We start from the raw sequence: 24,079 nt of genomic DNA on the forward strand, positions 1-24,079 counted from the left end.
TGCATGTAAAAATATTTGATTTTTAAATAGCAAAATAAAGTTGGATTATTTGAATTCTGTCACTCTGTTTCTCTACCGCAATGTAACAAAAAGTGCAATACAAACCTGAGAATAGGCAAGAAAATATATACAGATGAACAGGAAAACTAATTTCAGCAGTAAACCAAAGTGCCAGAAACAACTGCCTGTGGAAAAAAGCAATAATAAAGTTGAGGTTTTGCTGCTATTTTGATAAGCAATACACTGATATTGTGCTGTACAAGAGGCAAGCTGATCTATTTAAAATCTTAATTGAACTAAAACATGGAGTGCATTTGGTGAGCATTCCCAACTCAAGAAAACACTATCACTTGTTTCCACATTTTGCAATAGGGAAAAATATTCACAAAGGGATGGTTGTCTGGGGAAAGAGAAAAATGGTAAGCATGAAAACTCTCATCCAGATATACAACCAACTAGTCTAAGAAGTTGTAACATAAGCGTTCATAGACTTAGAGCCAAAACAGACCAGCTTGAAACCCAAGCAGCTTGGAGGAGTGGTATATGCACAATGCACACCCCGATGCCACCTCGCAGCTGCCAGGCTGCCCACACATGGGCCAGCTTCACAGCACTCCACAGTGCATGCCATTTGACCGCTGGATCAAGGCTGTGGCAACCACATGTCATGGTCCCGATCTGGCGTATTTCTGGCCCCAAAAGAAGCAGCAAAATGCAGCTCCTTGGGGGGGTGGGGGGTGGAGAAAAGCTGTCCTTTCCACTGTGGCAGTGCCTTTTCGGCGTTCCTGCAGCATGCAGCATAAATGCTATGCCGCTACAGGGCTACAATGCTGCTGCTGTCTGGTCAGGCTGGCGGCGTGATGCCAGCTTGGGGTCGGTGTCAGGGCAGGCATAATCTAAGCCCCATGCCCTTCCCAAGCTGGCATATTATGCCAGTCAGTTTTGCCCCTAAGTCTATGAAAGCTTATGCTACAGTTTCTTTTACTCAGTTAGTCCCAAAGGCATTATAAGATCCCTTCGCACACTGACATTCCAGACTAACATGGCTATGTCTCTGAAATCAACCAGTCATAACAGAATGGGAATGAACTTTAGATAAACATCCACTGAAGATAAGGCCATAATTACTGTTGTATAGCATCTGCAACACAATTATTTCAATGGCACATTTATGTGCAGTGCCCAGATGCTACTTCAACTAGGCTGAAGTAAAAGTCTTACTTGGCAGCACTGCAGGGAAAGAACTAGCAACTGGGAAGTATTTCTTCCTCCTCCCAATCCACCCAGAGCAACACCTTTATTTATCCTAACTGAAGTCATATAGCCAAATCCAATAGGTCTCATCTTTTCTAGTGATCCCCATTTTGCAGTGAAGTAAAAATCAATTCACTAAAAACTGCACTGGTATCTAATATGGGAACAAAATGGCTGAGAAAATGTGCAAAATTAAAGACAATATCCCTGCATGCAATAGTCGCTTTCCCTCTACAAAAATGGCTATTTTAAGTTTCTTAAGTCATGATTTGCATAGATAAGTATCATTATCGTTATCATCATCATCATCATTTGACTGCGGATGTGATTAACTACTGAGTATCTCACATATCATCACAGTGGTTCATCACAGCGATAATGGGAAGCATAAAATTTAATTTAATATAACTTTTTCTTGCAATTAGAAGTAAATTCTTACCGTTGGCTTTCTTCTGGACTATCTGAGGCCATAGAGCTAAAGTAATATATATGATCATAAACCAGACAGAGACCAGAGGTACAAAGTAATAGAATTGGTAAGACCTGTCCATCACAATGCACAACACCACAACCAGGAAGTTCAGTCGAAATAAAACCTGTTAAGTATCAGACAAAAAGAGAAATATTTTTTCATTAACCTTGAGGAACATGTTTTTTTTACATGCACAGTTTAGTGTAAGCAGTTTTCTATGAGCTTATAACTTCATCTGAACTGACAAATTACCCAACAGCATTTTTATTCTGAATTGTTTTTACAAGGCTAACAATTTTATGGATCAAGTTGTTTGCTTTCTGAAACTTGAAATCAGTTTAGAGACATCAATCTTATATATTCTGGGTTCCTTTTTAACAACTTCCCTTTATTTATAGAATAAAAATGTACTACAAAACAATCTAAAAGCACAAAACATTATGGCGGTATACACACGTGCCCATCCAATTTGGAATGCTGCTCAGCAATTCAAATTGTGCCCCAATCCAATCCACATTGATCCTGATTTGACCCAAGACACACTTTGCATCTGGCTGATGATTCAGAAATCCAGATCACCACTTGTCCCATTCGTTTGTATTGGGAAATAGAAATGGCTGTAATCTTTATGTTTCTTCACACATTGAAATGAAACTGCAGACGTCAGCTTCATGTGTTTTATGTTAGGCACTTTAAATATTGCATCTTTTCAAGTTCTGTTTCTTTCATTTAAAATGTTATTTTTTTAAAAAGAAAATGGATGACCAATCAATCTTGCCAATCCATGCAACCTGATTGAAGCATTAATCCATAATGACTATTATTATTATTATTATTATTATTATTAACCTTTATTTATGAAGCACTGTAAATTTACACAGCGCTGTACATACAATACCTTATTTATTAATGACTAAATTTCTGAATGAACAGCCAGACTACTAAGGGGGAAAGGTGCAGAACACCAGGGCGGGAGAGAGAGAATGGTCAAAAACAGTCTGAGGTCTAGTGAAAGTGATTCCGTTCAAGCAAGAGCGAGCGAAAGTTCCTAGAAGCAGCTAGTGCGGCGGAAAAAAGGAACTGGGGAAAAGAGCAGGAAGGCAGGGGCCTTATAACAGGTGGGCGGAGTTACCGCCAAAAAGTTTCTATATGTTGCAAAGTAAACTTTGCCCAGTGATTCCAGAAGGTTCCGAACAGCACTGCGCAGGCGCAGTGAAACCCATTTGTATGATTCGCAGAGACCACGAAGAAGAATTATAATTACAAGAGCCTGCCTAATCCTAAACACATGAATAATGCACCACTGATAGTAAAGATGAAGGAGGGGAACTGCCTTCGGTCTCTTGTCAGGACAAAGATATGATATACATAAAATTAAATAAAGTGGTTTTTAAACGTGGTTTCTGACACAGAGACACACACAGTTATAGTCACTCCCTAATTGACCGCACCTCCCTCCAAATAAAAAACAGGTGGTTATTATATCTAAGAAGAATGAGAACTATTTCACATATATACACATACTTGCAGCCCCAGTATGATTACACTTAATTAAACCTAAGAAAAATGACAAAATCCCTCTTTAGCTATCTCGCACAAATAGACACTTAGCAACACCTTCAGTACATAAATTTTTTACAAATGCTCACACACACATATACAAAAAGCAAACAAACATGCTGAGCAAAATCTTATGGCTTCTCATGCTCTCTCTGGTCTCTACATAGCCCTGAACAGATCCTAGGCTAAGTAAGAGAAAAGGGGAAAGTAAATGGGGAGTAGATACAGTTATACTGAGTAAAAACAGGGGAAATAGGGAGTTAGCAATCAGTCCTGATTATAAGTTAATTTATTACAGTGCAGTACTACATTTTTAACAGCTCTACTTCATGTCATACTCCTTTTGAGGAGAAATGATTTCCCTTTTTGACATGTTAATTCTTTGGAATATCCTCCTTTGCCACCGTCAAAATTTGAACTTACAGAATGAAGTTGTTTCCTGATCTGACCAGTCCCCTCAATAACATATATTGTAGTCATGAATTTGAACTTTCACCAATAGATTAACAACTTCCATAACAGCATCAATCTGATGGTTTTATGTCTATTGGGCTATTTTATATTGTAACTTCTCAAGTTTTCATTTTTTGTACCCGTTTTAATAAAAAAAATTTTTTTAGTTAATTTACTTCTTACCTGACACACTCTGTAAATGCCAAAATCTCCTTTAATCCAGAAGTATGAGAAATGCCCATAGCCTGTTTGGAAAAGATATGCAGCAACCAACACACGGATGTGCATGTAGACTGGCAGAAACTATGAATAAAAATGTAAATTACTTTTTTAAAATCAAGTAATCAAGATTTAAGTAATCAAAGACTCAAATTCAATTTAGGGAGAAATCTCATTCCCATATGTTTCATTTCTATAAATCAACCTTATGTACAAGTCGAGGGCAGGTTTGGGCGACAAAATTATGGATTTGGATATGATCCACACAGGATAAAAATTAGGGATATGTAACAAAGGATCTAAATGATGAAGCAAAGAAAACAATGCCAAAGAATTTTCAAAATTCCAGTAGGTATAACTTTGTGCTCAAAAATAGTGGGGAGTCAGTGCTTCGAGGACTTATTACACCCTTGCCTTTCATCAGGAATTGGCTCCATATCTGTTAAATTACAGTACTTACAGTGACCTGTGGATAAGTAAACTCAAGTTTTTTGGGGTCAATTGTTTGACTAAACTTTCTAGATTTATAAATGAATATATACAGTATCACATTATTAAGATTTTAAAACTCACTAGGGTTCCTAAATGTCTCTCATTCATAGGGTCATCAAAAATCAACGTCAGCTTAATGGCAAATGAACAACAATAGCAGCAAAAATTCACACCTCTCTTTACTTTGCTCCACTCACAACTAACTGACCAAGCAACTGTCCCACAGCTAAGCAAGGAGATTTACTTTTACATAGTTATGTTCATGTAGCTTAATGTGACACTGTAGGCTAAGGCAAAATGGCTTTATAACAGGAATAGAATAGATATATCTAGCTCTTAAAATTATGGCATTAATTGTTATAAAAAACAAGATATTCCCAATCCAGGCTGGGATGGCAAGCAAATAAGGGAGGGGAGTAACAATTACCTCCCAAAATCGAATTCAGCTGATTAATAGAAGCATCAACATCTGTTTGAAATAATACTGTCAGCCCTCTGTATCCATGGATTCAGGCATCCATGGCTTGAAAATAGTCTCTCTCTCTCTCTCTCTCCCCCCCCCCACATATATATATATATATATATATATATATATATATATATAATTCTCAAAAAAAGCAAACCTTAATTTTGTCATTTTATATAGAGGACATCATTTTACGATGCCACATTATATAATGGAACTTGAGCAGCCCAGATTTTGGTATCCATGGGGAGCCTGGAGCCAAACCATGCCATGGTCCCATGCCTGCTCTCCCAACTGGACCCATTCTAGTTTGAGAACCAGAAAAGTAAGGCTTAGTAAGCCTTGATTTTCTAGAAAAGACAATAATGCTTGGTAAGGCAGAATGCTGTAGGAAAAGCAGAAGACTGCATTACAGATATATAGATTCAATCAAGGAAGCCATGGACCTGAGTCTGCAGGGCTGTTCCTGATAGGGTGATTTGAAGGTTGCTCATTCATAGGGTTGCCATAAGTCGCAGAAAACAGTCATTAAATAGATGAAAGAAAGCCAACATCACCTCTAAGAAGTTGTTATTTCTGGGGGGAAATATATCTTTCAAAATAAACCTTAACCCCTGGATGTTAATGAGGAAACTATTAACTTTGTGAAACATACTTACAGTGCTTGCTCCAGAGATATGATAAATCAAAATGACAAGCTGCATCCACCCTTTCCACTCATCTGTCTGCTCCCTATTTAACACCTTGGTCTGTGCAAAATAAAATGCGAACGTAGGTATTACTAGATATACAAACCGTCATCTACAAGACAATAAAATAAATAGGTCTGAAATTACTATATTCTCATAGCAATAGGAATTATCATGAGTAATTTTTAAATATTTAGAACCACCAGATACAGGCTGCTCTAGGGCTTGGATTAGTTACTTTTCTGGAGTAAAACACCAGCCAAGATGGGAATTAAAGTCCAAAAAAGTAACTTTTCTAAATGCTAACCTGCAAAGAGGAATATACAGTGAGACATGTGTACTTTCTACCTGACAACAGCATGGTATACTATTTGTCAGGCTGTTTTTTAAACTTAGGGAAAGGTAGTTCCAGATAGAAAATTATGAGCTACCTTTGGGTATGGGAAGAGAGAAGCCTATGTCCATCTCTGGTTTTGGATCGCTCTCTGGCTCAGGACCACAGAATGAGTAAATGCTGTCAGTCAAGACAACATCTACAACAACTCACCTATCTTCAAAGCACTGTGTTTTTTTAGTTGTGCTGCTTTTGTTCGTTTACAGGGTAATCTTCAGCATGCTTACTCTGAAGCAAGTCCCATTGGCTTCAATGGGGCTTCTTCCCAAGTAAGTGTGTATAAAGCTCAACCCTAGTCTTCTCTTTGGTCATTTTGCATAAGGCATGTTACAGTATCTCTAAACGACAGCAAAAACAAAAACAAAATACAGGCCACTGAAAAGATTTGTTTTTAATGTTTGTACTATTCACATTCTGTTTAACTATGACCTTTAATTAAGCAACAAATGCAAAAAAGAAAACCAGCTTACCTCTTTAGTATTTTCAGTATAAAATATCCCTAACACCAGAATGTAAATGATTGGTATGAAGAAGGATGAATGTGTGTAAAACTTGTTTTCTTTCATGAACAAATTTGCTCTGTCACACATGTAGAAGTAACTCATAATCAAACCAAGTTTGCATAAGCACTGCAAAAGTGTCTCTAGGGTAGAAACTGCTGGGCTATTACTGGCAGTTTTTTTCTCCTCTCCACTTTCCATATCAGTGCATGGCTTGTTCTTCCGGTGATGGTTACGACGAATCAGGACCAGAATTAAATATCCAATTGCAGATGAAGCAAAAAAGCAGAAGGCTAGCTTTTGAATCAAAGTGAGGGCAGGCCGAGGTTGGCAGCATGAACCATCAATTGGCTTTATAATGTTGTTGCAGTGGATGTTTATGAGAATCATTGCACTCTGAAGAAAAATATAAATCTGGTTAGTGAGATTTTGTATTTGAACATAACACTCACTCTGATTTAAGTAAACGAATGAGAATCTTAATTCTGATTACTTCTTCATTCAACAAAATATTCTCAGTTAAAATATTTTTAAAATAACTTAAAAATAGGTATCAAGAGACATCTCAATTTTGCTCATTTTACAGCTCGACTAAAGAAGAAATTTGAAAAATTATGACTAGATCTCCTGTTTCTTGCTTTCTACTTCTTTTTCTTCTTTTCTAAAAAGAAATAATAATCAAACCATTCAATTACTGATCTCCTAATATCTCAATTTAGAAGAGTGAAAATTTATTTTGCCTCTTGATGTCTATGTTTTGGTCTTTTGAAACATAATTCTGACCTCCTGGCACCAAACCAGATGAACGATTACAAGGCGTATGATCAAATGTTGCACAATTTAATCAGTTTTTTAAAATACTGTGGCAATTCCAATCACTGATCTCTTAACCTTTCATTTACTTTGGTACTTAGTATTTGGGATATAAGCAATACTGACAGCATCTATTCTTCAATGTGAACAATAGCAAGCTACATATTCATTCTAGGTTTCATCTGTCCTCCCTCCCCATCCATCAATTCTTTTCAGAGTCACGCACAGTATAACAATTCTGAAATTTCACTCCCACTTCACAATCATGAGGGATAGGGGCAGAGGACCCTCATAAAAGAAACAAACAAAAAAAAATGCAAACATGTTAGCCTTACCCAGGCATGAATAATACAGAGTTCTCTCCCATCATGAGCACCACCTGTAACTGTATAGGCAACTTTGACACATCTCCCCCACATTTCCAAATTCCTTCCACTTTCAGTCTCAGTGTTAACAGCCTGATCACCATTAAGGAACCATTTTGTCCCCACTCCTCACTCTCCCTGAGCCAGGAAAAAGCAACATCCTCCCCTGCTCACTTTGCCAGACTTAGCATTCCCCACGTTTCCAAACTCCTTCCACATTCAATCTGATGTCAGAAATCTGATCAACATGAAGGATCCACCTTCTTCCACTTTCAATCTGGAGTTTCAAAATGTAGGGGATGCTAAGTCTGGTAACGTGGACAGAGGAGGGTGTTGCTTTTGCCTGGCTGGGAGGGAGAGCAGGGAGAAGATGGATTCTTCATAGTGATCATACTGCTACTGTCAGACTAAAAGTGGAAGGACTTTGGAAATGTGTTGACTGGCTGGGAGAGAGGGTGAGGTGGAAGGGTGAAGAAGCTGATCTTAATAAGCAGGAACTACAAAGTTTGAATAGTCAAAACCACGAATTTGAAACCCGTGAATGTGAAGGGATGACTGTACTTCATAATTCTGCAAAGCTGATTCGTAACACAAATTCAGGGTTTACAGTGTCCTCCCTACAGCTGTTCAAAAATATTCCACATATTAGTGTACAATTAGCCCTGCATGATAATTTTTTCCTAATAGTAGAGATGTGCCAAGGAAAATGACAAGCAGAAGCTTGAATACAGCTAATTCAATGAGTTAAGGGATGAGCTGACAATTCAAAGAGGGATTTCAGTTCAGATTACTGACTGCTGTGCAATACTTGCTCTTTTGCACTTGGATAATGTTCAAAAGGATCACATGAAGAGTTTGAGATCTATTTCATCAGAAAAACCATTAAACTGAATAATCTATGAATATGTAATTCAGATTTTCTTGAATTGCAATGAAGTGCAAGATAGTTTTATCAAGCAAAATATTTTTCTAAGTGTAGCCTGAAAATAATTTTGCAGATTTGAAGGTAAGCTTGAAGATAACATCTAACAAAAAGAAACAAAGTTCACAGAACTGGTCATGTTATGTTTTACATTTCCAGTTCATAATTATTAATTCTGTAGACTACATTCAAAAAGACTACTCACTGTTTCTCTGCTTGATTCAGGAAGATGTAAGCCATCTGAGGACTGAAATATGGTTTCTTCGGCTATCAGTCTTGAGGCACTAAAAACTTTTACTTTAGCTTTTGAATTTTTGGAGCTGCTGTTCAAAATACTAATCGCTGCTTCATTGTAGGCATCTATTTTCTCATTAGTGATCATTTTCCTGCTTTCACTCAACATATCTTCATAAACTGGATCTGCATTGAAAAGATTACTCTTCTTTTTAAAAAGCAAAACAGTAACTAAAGAGTCAATGTCTAGTGTAATGATCTCATCTATAAAGTGATCCACTGGAACAAACCTAACATGACCATTTCCAGTTAAAGAATGCTAATGCCACAAAGTTACTTACAAGGTGGACAGGCAAGCTATCCATCCCATCCAGCAGATCTAATAATGAATGAAACAGTCCTAGCCATGTAGTCTCTCTCTCTTCACCTGGCATTTTATATTTTCTCATGAGCAGATCCACTGACAACAGAAAGGCTGCAGTCTGATTTCCAGACAGGTAATGTGTGGTAGCCAATCTCCTCCCAAAGGAAGTGAATCATGTTTTGTGCAATATTTGTTTGATTATCACTGGAAAGAGAATTCCTCTCCAGCTAAGGAATGCAAAAGGTGGGAAACGGAGTGCAAGACAAACTTCCACAGCTGTTCCTGGAATTTATTCAAGGACAAAAAGCTGGTACAGAATTCAGTTTCAAATTGGAGCTGCAAGCATGACTTATATGCTCAACTGATTAATTTATCCACCATGTTCCATAGCAAAGCATTGCCTTGTACATTATTTTACCTTGTAAGACCCAGTAGACATTGCTTGACTTTGCCAGATTTTCCAGAAGAGGTGCAATGGATGTGATATTGATTTTATACTGTGTGAGTGCTTCATTGCTGCCATTGTGAATTTTGATAGACCACTATCAAAAGAATGTCAAAAGGGAAACATCAGCACTTAAGACTCATAGTCAATATAGTCAGAATGATTAATTGTTTATATACAAATCATAATTGCTGTTTCAGAAACATGAAGAACTACTTATTGAAAAATAATTAATATATGCTTAAAATAAATAAAATTAATAAAATAAAAAGAACAGTTGAAGCAGATAAATGTTTGAGGATACTGAACTCAATAAAAACTGAAAATACTAGTGTAAGATACTGCTCAACAGTACAACTGACTGACTAGTGTTTCTGACTATTTAAAATATTATCAGTATTGACATATAATACTATCACTGTACCTAAACATTATCTACTCCCCCTTTGTTAGCTTTCTTGAAATGTCAAATGATAAATGTATCACATGGCAATGTCTCTATAAATCGTCCTTGTAAATTTTAATTCTATCAGGAAATAACTATATTGCATGCCAAAGGCATCTACACCCATTAATCCAATCCTATTCTAGGATGAGCAGTAATGCAGAAAATGACAGGAAAAGTTATGTGGGGGAAAGTTCAGATTGGTCAGTTACAAGACAGAAACAGGGAACATTATTGATTTATATTTAAGTATGGCCTCAAACAGACAACCCAAAGGGGCTGCTGTTGGGCCAATCTGGGAGCAGAGGCGTGCACATGATGCACGCCCCTGGATCATTCTGAAGTTACATGGAGACCACGCTGCTTTTCATGCCCATTCAGGACCATGGCAGCAGGCACCCTCATGACTGGTTGCCACAGCTCTCTGGCGATCAGGGTGAGCCGTCTGCTTCACCCCTATATTAACTATATTTACATCCTGTCTAATAACACTAGTTGTCTGTGAGGCTTAAAATAAAGAAGTTAAGGGAAACTGGCAGTAGAAACAGAGAATGATACAGAATTTGAAAGACCTGAAATAGAAGACTACTGTCCATACTGTCACGTTTTTATTACAGTGGCTAGAACAAAAACAACTTACCGTAGCAGCTCCTGCTACAATTATGTCCGGCTTTGGAGAAGGACCCTATGATACAAAGAAAAGGCTGTCATAAAGAATATAAACAATTAGATTTGTTCTGTAATAAATACTCACAAATTTGTCTACATTTTTCTAAGGCATTAAATTAACTACATTTAAGGAAAACCTCCTGAAGACCATGCTTCAATTTACATATAAAATGTGTCATTGTTGCTTTCTAACAAGTTGAAGCTATGAGGTGTCTTTTCAAAATAGCTGTATTTATTTATTATAAGACTGGACTTTGCCCAGATAAAATTAGCTACTGCTCACTCATCAACTGGCTAACACACACATTTTCTTTAAATCAGGGATGGGCAAAATGTTGTCCATTGGCTGCATATGGTCCTTGGGACCCCTAGGTGTGGTATTTTGGATCCCACAGAAGACCTTTCCAGCCACCAGACCCACCTCCCTCAATTGTTTAAAAGGGGGTTTTGTCCAAAACTGCCTTAAAAATGCAGCATTTCTTACCCTAATCCTGCAAAGCTTCAAAAACAAACAAACAAACAAACACCAAAAAGATAAAAGAATTGGCTGAATATCAACCAAAAAGGCAGTTAGAAGTGACATTTGGGTATGCTAAAATTTGCTGATACAGCTCACTGAATAGATGCTGGGAGATTAAATAGTCCCCACCCCTGTGCCCATTCCTGCTCTAGACTCTTGTCCCAGATGTATATATATTTTTAAGAATATTTAATTTCACAGGGTGATGAATAGATTTCAACACACTTCCCACATTATGTGGTAGAAGCACTGCTGTACAAAGGTAATTATGGAACTATTTTCTATTTGAGCAAAATCTAGAATTGAATGAAATTAAATGAAACCCATCATTACAATTGCAGGGAACATGGGTCAATGCTCCTTCAGTTATTTAATTTCAAGCATACAATGTACCAAACATCTGCAATTTTCACTATGCAAAGCACCTGGCAAATGATAAATCCCTTTAAAAAAGATTCTGTTTGTTCACTCCTATTAAGTACAACATTGCCCTAAAAGATACAGTAATAAACTTAAATTCAGTTGCTAATCCCAGTTAGAGACAACCCAAACCAGTGGAACATGTGTAAGGATTAACTCACCAAGTTTCTACTGATGTAGTGAGTCTATTTAAGTAAGGGATTACTTACTAATTGGAAGTACAATTGGACCCAGACTAGAGGATTAGACAAATGTTGCCATATGAAATGCTCATGTTCGAGATTCCAATTAGTTAGTTGTAGTGTTTTCCAAGATGTCCTACTGCATTACATTTCATTTCATTCTCACACTTTCACACATAAATATAGCTCCTGCATTTCCTTTATTATAAGAATGGGCAAATGTGGATGGTTTGATGCCCAATATTGTGCTCCCAGGACCCACTGGGCTACATTCACTCCAGAACCTTAAAAATGACAAAATCAAAGCCACAAGTGACTAGATTCCACTCTCTGTTTGTTTTAAATCCCTCCCTTTCCAAGCAAGGCCATTTTTTTTCAGTGGAAGAGACCACTAAATGCAATCCTCCTTGTTTTATTTCATTTTCATTGCCAATGAAAGTGACGGTAGGTAGTCCATGTGAAGTCCAACTCTGCTTTATTTCCCACTCTTGCTTGAATTATGTGGCCACTGGACATGCTCAGTCCTCACTGGGCTCTTTTGCAGAATTTGGTCCCAATTAGAGACATAGTGGCTCAGTGGTTAAGATACTGACTGACAACTGCATGGTCATCAGTTCCAGACCCAAGAACCACATGACAGAGTGAGCTCCTCTCACTAGAAAGGCAGGAAATAACTAACTAAATAGTGTCTTATTTGTCATTAGCTCTGTTTTGGCTACCATCCTCTTCACAGTTTGAATTCACATCAGATGGAGCCAATGTGTATTTTAAAAATAAATAAGTGTACAAACCAGAGTTATAGTGCAGCTATTTTTAAAAAGCCAAACATACATAGCAAGGGCTGAAATGCAGTTGATTTATACTACACTATAATTAGCCTCAGGGTTTGAAAATTCCTCAAAACTTTCCTAGTGCCTTATTATGTTATTATTGAGACATTATCTGTACAACTCACTTCAATCCAAGACTTGATACACTGCTTCATAGAGCCATTGACTTCTGGATACCACAGAAAATCCTTAAGGGAAGGACAGGTTTATTAGCCAGTAATCACAAAACTGATCTCATAAACAGCAACTTTTTTTTTTTGTCTTCTACTTATTCCACATTGCACTGGATCATGGAGCTGAACTTAATTCACTTAGTTGTTAAAGTGAAGAACCAATGAATGTATTCCTGGCCTGTTCTGGATAGTAATTGTTCATATTTATTTATTTATAAGCAGGGTTCTCAGATAGGCTCAGAAAAAGAAAAGCATACTTTAAGTTTCTGTAACAATAAAACGGCCATAGAATAAAACCAGCTTAAAGCAAAAAATAAAGCCTGATCCCTGCCTGGACACGTAGTAGGGTTGCCCAGGGGCGGAGTGACTGCACACCCCGCAACCCTACTATGTGGCGGCGACGTAACAATGGCGACGCCCCGTGTACACCACCATTTCTTGGCAGTCTGTCCCACGTCAAAACTAAAAGCTCTAAGAAAAAGAAAAAATCTTTGCCTGACAAAATGACAAAAGTAGGACATCATGACAAAAGTTGAACCTCTTTTATGTAGCAAACTGCTACGACTCATTTGCTGGGGGCGTGTGAAGGAAAGCCTCTAAAAATCTTAAGGTTTCTATATATGTGGTGGGATGGTATTTTAAGTACATTGGCTGCAAGCCAAGAAAGGCCTTAAAGGTCAAAAGTAGCACCTTGAAATGTGTCTAAATATGGTCTGGAAGTCAGTGAAAGATGTGTTGTGTGGTCATCTCAACCAATCCTATTAGTAATCTCAAACCCATAGCTGAAGAATTTGGGTTTTATTTGTACATGGGGTGGTCTTTCAAAAAAGACAGATGGGACAACATAGGATGCATAGTAGTCCAAACAGGAGGTTAACAGGACATGGATGAATAAAATAAAAAAAAAGAAGGCTATCCCTATCCACGTAGAACTGATATATAAATCTGAGCTAGTAAGACGTGCAATGGGCTGTGGAGGCCATTTGTATCTCCACTGACAATGATGGATCAATGAGCATCCCCCAGTTATCAACCTAGATGGAAGTGCAAACCCTCAGGCCTTCGGTACCTGCCCATTTCTGTGCTTGAATTATGCATCTCCTACACAGGAAAGGGTGAACAGGTTCAATGGGAAGCAGTATAATTAAACAGCTAAGAAACAGAAGTTAACTCAAGACTTACAAGTAAGTATATATCTTCACTATCATCCAGAGACAAGAATACAGCCAAAAACAAAAACAAAAACAAAACCAATCTGTAGGAATGGATATAGCCATTATACTTCATGATTGCATAAACCCCAGGGCCTAAATCCTAAATCCCTGTATGGATGAACTGTGGAATAATAATACTGAATAATAATTCAGTATTTGCATAAACCACTTGGGTTCAATGAGTCTACTCAAGTACCGTATATACTCAACTATAAGTCGACATTATGTATAAGTCAAGGGGAAGTTTTGGGGCCAAAATTAGGGATTGTGATATGACTCATGGATGTGATGATGGTATCCCTTCCTCCCTTTCTGCAGCCAAGCTGTCCCTTCGGAGAACACCAAGAGGACAGCTGGGCTGAGGAAGGAGAGGGAAGCAAACGTTTGCCTCCCAAGCCTTTCCTCAGCCCGGCTGTCCCTTCGGAGGACATCTGGGCTGATGAAGGAGGGGGAAGCAAACATTTGCCTCCCAAGCCTTTCCTCAGCCCAGCTGTCCCTTCAGGAGACAGCCACGTTGAGGAAGATGCTTGAGGGGCAAGTCTATTACCGTATTGTCCCATATATAAGTTGACCCAGGTTCTTTGAGTCACTTTTTGGGGATAAATGTCTCAACTTATACTTGGGTATATATGATACATCAATTTCATCAACTACATTTCTTCATTATCGTTTAGAAGCAAACTTGAAATACTTACCACTTTAAGTGAAGAAGATGAAGATTTGTCTTCAAAGTGAATGTTTCCATGCTTTAAAATGAAAACAACAACTATGAATAATATTACTCTGCAGAAATCCATTAACTATGTGATTTGGCTGTGTGTGGGTTGTACTTTAAAGAGCAAAGGTTCAGGGTGCACACAGGTTTTCTAACTCTCTCCTGTTGTACCTTAGTATGGGTGAAAGTTGCCCTTCTCAGTTGCTGTCTGCAACAGAATGTACAATTGCTATTGGTACCCATGCCAGCTACTTCTCCAACAATAACCACAGCAGGAACATTTTTCATCAAGGTGCAATGAAGAAATAATGGGTTTAAGAAAATCTTTCCCACTGATTGTGTTCCCAGAAGTAACTGAGGCCCCCTGTGGTTGATATTTAAAGTCAGGAATGTTTCAGGGAAATACACTTGTTATTTCAATGTTTTTACATAAGTACTGTTTTGGTCAAGTAGCAGACATGGTTGCTAGATCCTTCTACTAAAGGGTTAGTCCATGTCAAGGAACTTCTACTGTCCCTCTATTCAACAATACAAGAGTACACTATAAAAGCCTTCTTCCCCACATACCAGAACTAGAGTCCACAATAAAAGTGTTCTCACCAGCTGAAATTAATGATGTAGTAACCTTTGAGGTTACTTTTGGTTACTGGCTTTATCTTCCTTCTCCATACGGAGATATTTTCATTTATCAGTTCCAATAGTCTAGCACTGATGAAAAGCTTAAATGATGGGGAGTGTGAGCATCCCACAGCCAAAAACCAACAAAAGACCAGCATAAGATGGCCAACTATTCCCTCAATGCTTCTACGATAGAACATGATTGGCCATTTAAAGGTTATTTGTGGGTTCTGGGACCTGTTTTAGGACTGAAGTGTCTATTTTATTTTAGCAGGAAGTGTCCTGAAGGTGACTGGGTGCTTTCATTTAAAAAAAAACTATTCTGGGGTCAAAAACAAGTAACGGGAATACAATAACCTTTAAAAAGCAAATTGTACTCCCCAAGGCTTCAGTAGATAGGACTAGTCATTTTACACAACTATTTTTTCTGGAGGAGGGTATTGTATTAAAAATGATTAATGTGAACCACTGAAGTCTGGAAGAAGGTAAAAATAGCTCCCAGATCTACCAAAGGTATTTTAAGCTGTAAGTTCTTTTTTCTAAAATTGACTTCCTGATTATTTCTCTTTCTGACACAACCACATTCTTTAGCTTGGTTCAGCTATCACCTTCTTGGTCCAATGAACAACAGTGTGCTCATGCACTGCTGCCTCCCTTTCCCCTCACCTCTCATTTATCCAGCTTAACCGTCGTACTATACAGATATCTAAACCAGCAAGTGTGGTTTAGACATTCCTTATAAACCAGGACTACAATTAACAAGCAAATTATGGTTTACAGTGTTAGTTTGGAGGGAATGCTCAAATCATCTAGTTTGAAAATCATGAAAAACTGTGGTTTAAATGCACCAGGAAGTCTCATAGGGAGGGAAGCATGTTGGGGCGTACAATGCATTCCCAATTAAGGAATGCTGTTCTCGGCTAGGAACACAGCATCTGAAGGAGGCTAATAAATTTTACATAGAAATGCCCTTGCAACCATACTCTTACAAACTCTGTAGCTTCTCTGTAATAACATGTATTAAAAAGTAACACTGAGGGCTAAATATTGAAAAGCATACCTTGTTTCCCTCTTCTTTAATTTGGGGGTTTATGAGCTTTACAAATGAGTAAAACAGCTGACGAATCCTAGAATCACCTATAAATGTAATATGCTGGCCTCTGAGACAGTCTTTTGCTTCACTGTAAAAGAAAATGGAAAAGAAATAAAAAACCCACCAAACATGAAAAGTATCAGAGAGCAAATGTCATTGGTCTCTCTCTCTCTCTCTCTCTCACACACACACACACACACACACACACGTATAATATACAGCAGTCTTAGTTAATTCAAAGTACATATACAATTCACTCCACTGAAGATTGAAGAATTAATTCTTCACAAAATGCCACAATCCCAAATTGATTTACTCTGAAGGTCCAGTTAATGCAATGCTGTATTTAGAATTAAGACGCTAACAGTGTTCATATGTTATTACCGTCTATACAAGTATTCAAGTCTTCATGAGAATCTCTGTACCTGTGTTCATTACTGATTTTTACCAAGGTAAAAGAAACCTTATAAATTCAGAAGGCAGATCAAATTTACATCTGTACCTCAGAAGAATGAATATGTATGTTTGTAAGAATGGCTGAACAGAGCTGCTGAACCTACAGCTTTTTTGTTCCTAAGGAGATGCCTTAGAAAAATTTGAGGCTAATGTGTGTGTACATAAGGTTGTGCTTGACTACCTTAACAGCAACACAAGCCCAGAAATTACTGCATGAACACTTCTATGCACCATTACATGTGAAAAACTATACCAGAGTATGCACCAGCAATCTGTATACAGTGTACGAATGCTGAATGTGAAAAACTCTATAGCTACTAATAAAGTCTGTGATTTAAACTGTTGGAGGTGGGATGATGTGGACAGTCTTACTTCCTCCTATTCCCTTAATGGCACCAAGGTGTACAAGAAAGCTCACTGATAGAGATAGAAAAGCTCCCAGAATTCCTCAGACAACGGGCATATTCACTAAAATTTTGAAACAGTAGTACAAAAAAAAGTATTTGTTTTTCCAATGTGTCTTAATGCAGCACTGCCTTTTTTGTGTATTAAGGATGTGGGAGGAATATCTAGTGAATCAAGTTGACAGAACTGGGCTGAATACTTTTACAAGGTTGACTTAAACATCAGTTGACAACGAGAGCTGTTCTTATTCTTCATATTAAGCAAAATCGTGACAGGGATCTTGTACTGGGAGACAGTAGATAAAATTCCTCCCAAGTGGAACTATGTTTTGTCTCCGCAGCCTTAAAATCCATCTTTATCATACTTGCACCACTATGGCTATTTAATGGTCAATGGAGAGTGGGCTAGTAGAGGAGCAAATAGCTGGTCAAAACAGTGACAGTGTTATCCTTCATGACCTCCAAGGGACTGCTTGAAAGTGTTGGAGGATGGCTTCATCACCATGCATCCAATTACAAGCACGTAGCTGGATCTTCTTTCAACCCCACCCCCATTCTCCACTAACCAATAAATAGCTGTGGAAGGGAGAAAGTATGAAAAGGTAGGTTTTGAGGCATTTTCAGTCATAGTGAGGTAGTAAATTCATCCCTCACAATGACCCCTTTCACACACACACACAAAAGAAAAAGAAAAAAAAAGAGAGATACACAGGCATAAATTGTTAGCCTATATTAGTGTTTACTTCAATTGTGCTAGTAACTGACAGCTATAAACAGAGATTGAAGCACCATGCATTAACAGCACAAACACAGTGTTATTATGTTCGCTCTGAATTTCCCAGTAAATGTCTAATGATATAAAGATCTCATAAGATAAAGCCTTACAGCTAAGTGTTTTACCTTACCTCTGTTTATATTTATGCATCATACAGCTGTGAGGCTGCCATATTTTCTCCCCAAGAAATCTTCCACTAGACAGAAGGTATTCACAACCATCACCACCTTTAAAAGGGAGGAGGAAGAAAAAAGAGGTGAGAGATTATACAACAGTCCTAAAACAGGGACTGTAGCATCATTCATTAACTTTTAGTCAACCCTTTTATTCACAAGTCTCACTGAAAAAATAATTTGCTATACACCTCTAAGTGTCCATTATTCATACACCAGTACGTATTCTTCTGTATAGTAGTAAAAACAGCATTTTAAAGAAGACACTCATTTCAGTTGTTTTACTTTACTTCCAAATCCACAAACTATTTCTAGTTTTTTTCACTTGGGTAGTCAATTAATCCTGTTGTTTTTGTTGTTCACCAAAAAGGGAAGAATTAGAAACTAAGAAATTTATAATCTATATATCCTGGATTTGTAAAATCTGTGTGAAAACATCTAAAGGAAAGGAACAAAAAATCTGGCACCTTAAATACTAACATTTATTATAGCACAACTGTGGTATAATAGTCCAATCTATGGTAAATCCAGTTTGATGTAGTGGTTTGAGTGAATTTTTCACACAGCTAAAAATACCAGCTTACCTTTCCCAGTTTGAATCTTCTTCCGGGATGCAGCTGGGTACTATTGCTTGCATTTTGCCACTGATGCCTAAATCCCGACTCCCAGCCATGCTCAGCTGGCCAATTTGCAAAGCTGGAAACCTCCAAACTTTGCAAATTGGACAGCTGAGCGTAGTTGTGAGTTGGGATTTAAACGGGTTTTAGGAGGGAGGCGGCATCAGTGACAAAATGCGAGCAATAATACTCGGCTGCATCCTGGAAGAAGATTCAAACCCAGGATTTTTAGCTGTGTGACAAACTCCTATGGTTCTGGTTTGATTCTCAGCTTGGTCATGAGACCCACTGAGTGACCTTGGGAAAGTCACGCTCTCTCAGCCTCAGATGATGGCAATGACAACTCTCTTCTAAAGAAACTTGCAAAGAAAACCCCATTATAGGGTTCCCTTAGGGTAGCCATAAGCCAGAAACGACTGTAAATCCATTTAACCAAGATTTACATAAACTTTGATTTGCCAGTCAGCATTTGTTTCAATTGTTTTATTTTAGCTGGGGCTAGGAATTAGTTTTAGGAGCAAATGTATTAATCTTTTAGGTGCCACAAGATATATATTTTTTGCTATAACAAAAATAACAAAGTTACTCTGCTAGAACCTGTTACATCTGGGGGAGGAAACCACTAGCCAAGCTTATATTTAAAGAAATTTAAAATTCTTGTTTCAGGAAGTTTGACAGTCCTTATTCTAGATTACTGGATGAAATCTGCTTTCATTTATAGTCAAATCAGCAAAATTCCAGTCTGCTATGACAAGAATTACCATGATTTTTCTAAATTTAGAAGGCTTGCTGTTGGGTCTTTTAAGTGCCACAAGATTTCCTACCAGCACTGCTTCCCATTAGGCCTTTAATGCCATACACACACACACACACACACACACTTACCTCATAACTATATTACAAATATTTATAATTTTTTCAGTTTAAAAACAAACTGGGTAAGAGTTTTTCCATTTCACAATGATAAACCCTACTGTATTTAATCAAAACATGCTCATTACAGTCAAAAAAGGAATTTGCTTTGCAGTTTGATAACTAGGGCAGACTGGTTTGACAACAAATATAAAATTGCCATGACATCAAAGTTCACACTTTCATTTAGGTGCAACAAAGCCAGGAAGACATTGCTCAGGGAATGCTAACAGAAGCAGACAGCTGTATTACTTTTGCTCTGCCCTGTGGCATGAAGTGTGAAAGAAAGCTAACTCTACAAAATTAACAAAGGGCATTTGCCTAGCAACCATGTGAAACACAAGCTCTTGCAACAGTTTTGATATGCTTGCCCTGCTCTTGCCCAGCTTCTAATTTAACTGAAAATTAATAGTGTGGGTAAGAGAATACGTCCTGAGTAGGATTCATTTGAAGAACAGCTGTTATCTAGTGAAGAGGCTTGATCATGATGGGATGGGTAGAGCACTGACAGAGAGATGGATTGTTATGGTCCAGAAGCAAATGGGAACACATGAAGGGCATTGGTATCTATCTATATGGAACATATTTCCACACTGAAAAGAGATGGCCAGCCACTGCTTACCCAAGACTCTATGAACACACAGAACTCCCAAGGATATACCCTAAGATTTATGATGAGGACTAAAACAGATGTAAACCAACTCAAGCCCAGGGGGGACACAGTCACAACGTGGGCACAAAATTAAGCCATTTCCAAGCCATTTCCATCATTCCTACAATTAGAGGGATCTGGATTCAACATAGCTTCACTTGGCCTATGGTTGGCCCCTACTTTTTTTTATTAGTTAGGATTACTTTCTAAGGAAATTATCGCACTACACTCTTAAAGCATTGCTATTCCACTTTAACTGCTCTGGCTGCCTCCTGTTGCATTCTGGGGTTTGTAGTCCAGTGAGGCCTAAGAGATTTCTGGCTGAATAGGCTAAATGCCCCTTCCTAAATGGCAAGAGGAGGCAGCCAGAGCAGTTAAAGTGGAATAGCAACGCTTTAGGAATGTAGTGCGACAATCTCCTAAATTAATCATGCTTTATTCTCTCTGAAATATGTCCAACAAATAGGTTGAAATTAATTTAAACTCCACTGATTTTAATGGGAGTAAATGTTTAAATATTTGAAGGGGTGTTATATTGAGGATGGAGCAAGCTTTTCGGCTGCTCCAGGGAACAGGACCCGGAACAATGGATGCAAGCTCCAGGAAAAGAGATTCCACCTCAACATTGGCAGGAACTTCCTGACAGTAAGGGCTGTTCAACAGTGGAACATACTCTCTCAAAGACTGGGGGAGTCTCCTTCTTTGGAGGTATTTAAGCAGAGGCTGGGTGGCCAACTGTTGGCGATACTTTGATTGTGAGTTCCTGCATGACAGAGGGGTTGGACTGGATGGCCCTTGTGGTTCCTTCCAACTCTATGATTCTATTATTCCATAACTGTCTGGCTCTAATAGTTATTCTGTAAACTACCTTGAGTCCTATTCTTCAGAAAAGACTGGCTATAGAGAAATTGATTGATTGATGTACATTGACTCTGCAGGGCTAAGAAAGAAACATGTTATGTATTTTTAAAAGTTGCATAATTCTATACAATAATAAAATGTGAGGGGAAAAAATAAGGATTAAAAAATCCTGAGGTAGTGTCCTACTGTCAAAACTTTACCCTTAAGTTTTATTTGCTATGAGAAAGTATTTGTATTTATAAATATGTGTTCTGCATTTAACTGCTATGTTAATAATGTATACTGTGGTTAGATAAAGAAGCCAAGAACAATTACAGATAATAAAAAAGCTATTTACTTCTAAGAACATAAAAAAACAGAACCTTACTGAAGAACTTCAAAGATAAGAGTGATTAAAAAATGGTGAATGAATGCTGGCCTATGGCGATCAAACAATGTTGTTATTCTAATTAATCTTGATTTGGGTGCATAATGTGTTGTTTCAGCATGCATTGATTCTTCCTCAACTGCTATCTCAAAGTAGCTACTTCGTCAGGACACAAAGGTCCAAAACACACTGCAGAAATAATTCAGTTTGAGGCCGCTTTAATTGCCCTGGCTCAGTGCTAGGGAATCCTAGGAATTGTAGTTTATTGTGGCACCAGAGCTCTCTGACAGAGAAGGCAAAATGTCTCACAAAACTACAGTTCCCAGAATATCTTAACATTGAGCCAGGGCAGTTAAAACAGTCTCAAACTGGATTGGACCAAAGTAGAGGGAGACATGTTTTTGCATGTGTCATTTAGACAAATGCAGGGACACTATCTGATCTGTTAAGTGTTTTCACTGAAGAATGGAGTAATACCACTTTAAATAAATGAATCTACCGTTTGATACGGGGATAAAGCAAATAAGAGAATGTTTGCTTTAAAAAAAATTAGCTACATCTTTTGATGTGAAATTGTTTTCATCAGGAAAACACCTAAGACTGCAAATTCTGATCACACACACAAGGAAGTATTGTATCATTCAGTCTCAGGACCATGGATCTGCAATTGTTGCACATTTTCAAAAAAGGAACAAGCCCTTTCCATCCAGTTACCAGCCTGATTCTCTGACCTGCAACAGCATACACCTCAGTTAAATAACTACTGTAAACTGGTTTAAGCCCAACATTTGCTTGTAAAACTAAAATACTATTGTAGATAGCACAGAAGAAATGTGGAGCTAATGCTATATCTCTGTACAAATTTAGTACTGTGGGAGTTACCTCTGAATAGACATGGACAGGACTAACCTCTGAGATCTGAAAAAGTTCAGTCAGAAAATGGAAGCTTTCTAGAGCCAAAAATAACTGATTTTGTGAATCAGGTTTGGATGTACAATCTTTCTGGATGTTTCTCTATACAAATGGAAAAGCCTCAAAACCCTGAGAAATAACAATACTACTGTACTACATGAGCTTCACTTTGTTAATGGTTGTCCTATCAGGCCAGCTTCCCCTCAGGAACCTCCCTCTGTAAATAAATTCAGTTATCTAGGGCTGTATCTTAAACTGCAGAAATAATGCAGTTTGACACCGCTTTAACTGCCATGGCTCCATGCAATGGGATCCTGGGGTTTGTAGTTTGTTGTGGCACCAGATCTCTTTGAAAAGAAAGGTAAATACTGTATCCCTCAAAGCTGCAAATCCCAGAACTGCATAGCATTGAGCCATGGCATTTAAAGTGGTATCAAACTGCATTATTTCTGCAGTGTAGATTCAGCCCAGATTTCCTTTAAACCGATATCAAAAGAGTCATCAACAATGCTGTCCAATATTTATTGGTTCATTGAATTTCCCACTTTCTTTCCAAGGAATTGAACTCAAGGTGACACCAAAGTAACCAGTGGAAAAGATTTTCATTATGTAGACATCCACACTCTGCTCTATGTACATAAAATCTTTGGTGGGTGGAGGATTTTTAACTATCCCAACTTGTTAAGGAGAAATGTGATATCAATGTAATTTTAAAAAGCATATTATGAAAAAAATCACAGCATGTATTAATAAATATAAAGCAGAAAGGACATTATTACTACATGACAGTAGTTTTAAAATATGATTAATTTCATCTTAATAGAATAAAATATGAAAACAACTTTAACTGAAAATACAGTAAGTTGTTGCTCTTCTCAGATGCTTAATTTCTTGGAGTTAGATAGAAAAAAACAAATGGCTGTTTTCACCAATTGAAAAAAATGTAACCTTAAATTCCATTACTGATTAACAACTGGGAATCTAATTTAGTTGTACACTGGGCCCTTGGTCTCTGCTGGAGTTTGGTTCCAGGACACACACACACACGGATACCAAAATCGATGGATGCTCAAGTCCCATTAAATACAATGGCATAGTAAAATTGTGACCCTTATATAAAATGGCAAAATCAAGCTTTGGTTTTTAAAATTAAAATATTTTTTTTAATATTTTCAAGCCATGGACGCTTGAATCCAAGGATAAAGAATCTGTGGCTAAGGAGGGCTAACTGTACCATTGTCATTTTTTAAAAAAGCAGCTTGGGAGGGGACAGAGGCCAAGTTGCAGATTATGAGCGAAGAAGGTGGTGAATAAGGGAAATTTAGACGTTGTGTGTACACTCAGGATACACACCATTCACCTGGTCCCAATGCAATCTGAGCAGTTGATGTATGGCCACATTTGCAGCAAGACTGCCGTTTTAGGCTGT

The 24,079-nt window shown here is 37.8% G+C and overlaps 1 protein-coding gene across 1 annotated transcript in view; it reads right to left on the reverse strand.

Annotated features, from left to right (window-relative positions):
* Positions 1 to 24,079, reverse strand: part of CASD1 (CAS1 domain sialic acid O acetyltransferase 1) — a 44,638-nt gene that overhangs the window by 14,800 nt on the left and 5,759 nt on the right. Inside the window, exons 2-13 of the mRNA XM_089533206.1 lie at positions 18,287 to 18,383; positions 16,489 to 16,609; positions 14,791 to 14,841; positions 12,834 to 12,896; positions 10,728 to 10,772; positions 9,616 to 9,739; positions 8,805 to 9,019; positions 6,470 to 6,895; positions 5,576 to 5,665; positions 3,923 to 4,042; positions 1,694 to 1,850; positions 106 to 185 (exon numbers count right to left, since the gene is read on the reverse strand). Coding sequence (XP_089389332.1) covers positions 106 to 185; positions 1,694 to 1,850; positions 3,923 to 4,042; positions 5,576 to 5,665; positions 6,470 to 6,895; positions 8,805 to 9,019; positions 9,616 to 9,739; positions 10,728 to 10,772; positions 12,834 to 12,896; positions 14,791 to 14,841; positions 16,489 to 16,609; positions 18,287 to 18,383 — 1,589 coding nt within the window. The remainder of the gene's footprint in view (positions 1 to 105; positions 186 to 1,693; positions 1,851 to 3,922; positions 4,043 to 5,575; positions 5,666 to 6,469; positions 6,896 to 8,804; positions 9,020 to 9,615; positions 9,740 to 10,727; positions 10,773 to 12,833; positions 12,897 to 14,790; positions 14,842 to 16,488; positions 16,610 to 18,286; positions 18,384 to 24,079) is intronic.

This window comes from Sceloporus occidentalis, unplaced genomic scaffold (assembly GCF_023333645.1).
Source record: "Sceloporus occidentalis isolate IW3139 unplaced genomic scaffold, rSceOcc1.0.p SCAF_7, whole genome shotgun sequence".
NCBI lineage: Eukaryota > Metazoa > Chordata > Lepidosauria > Squamata > Phrynosomatidae > Sceloporus > Sceloporus occidentalis.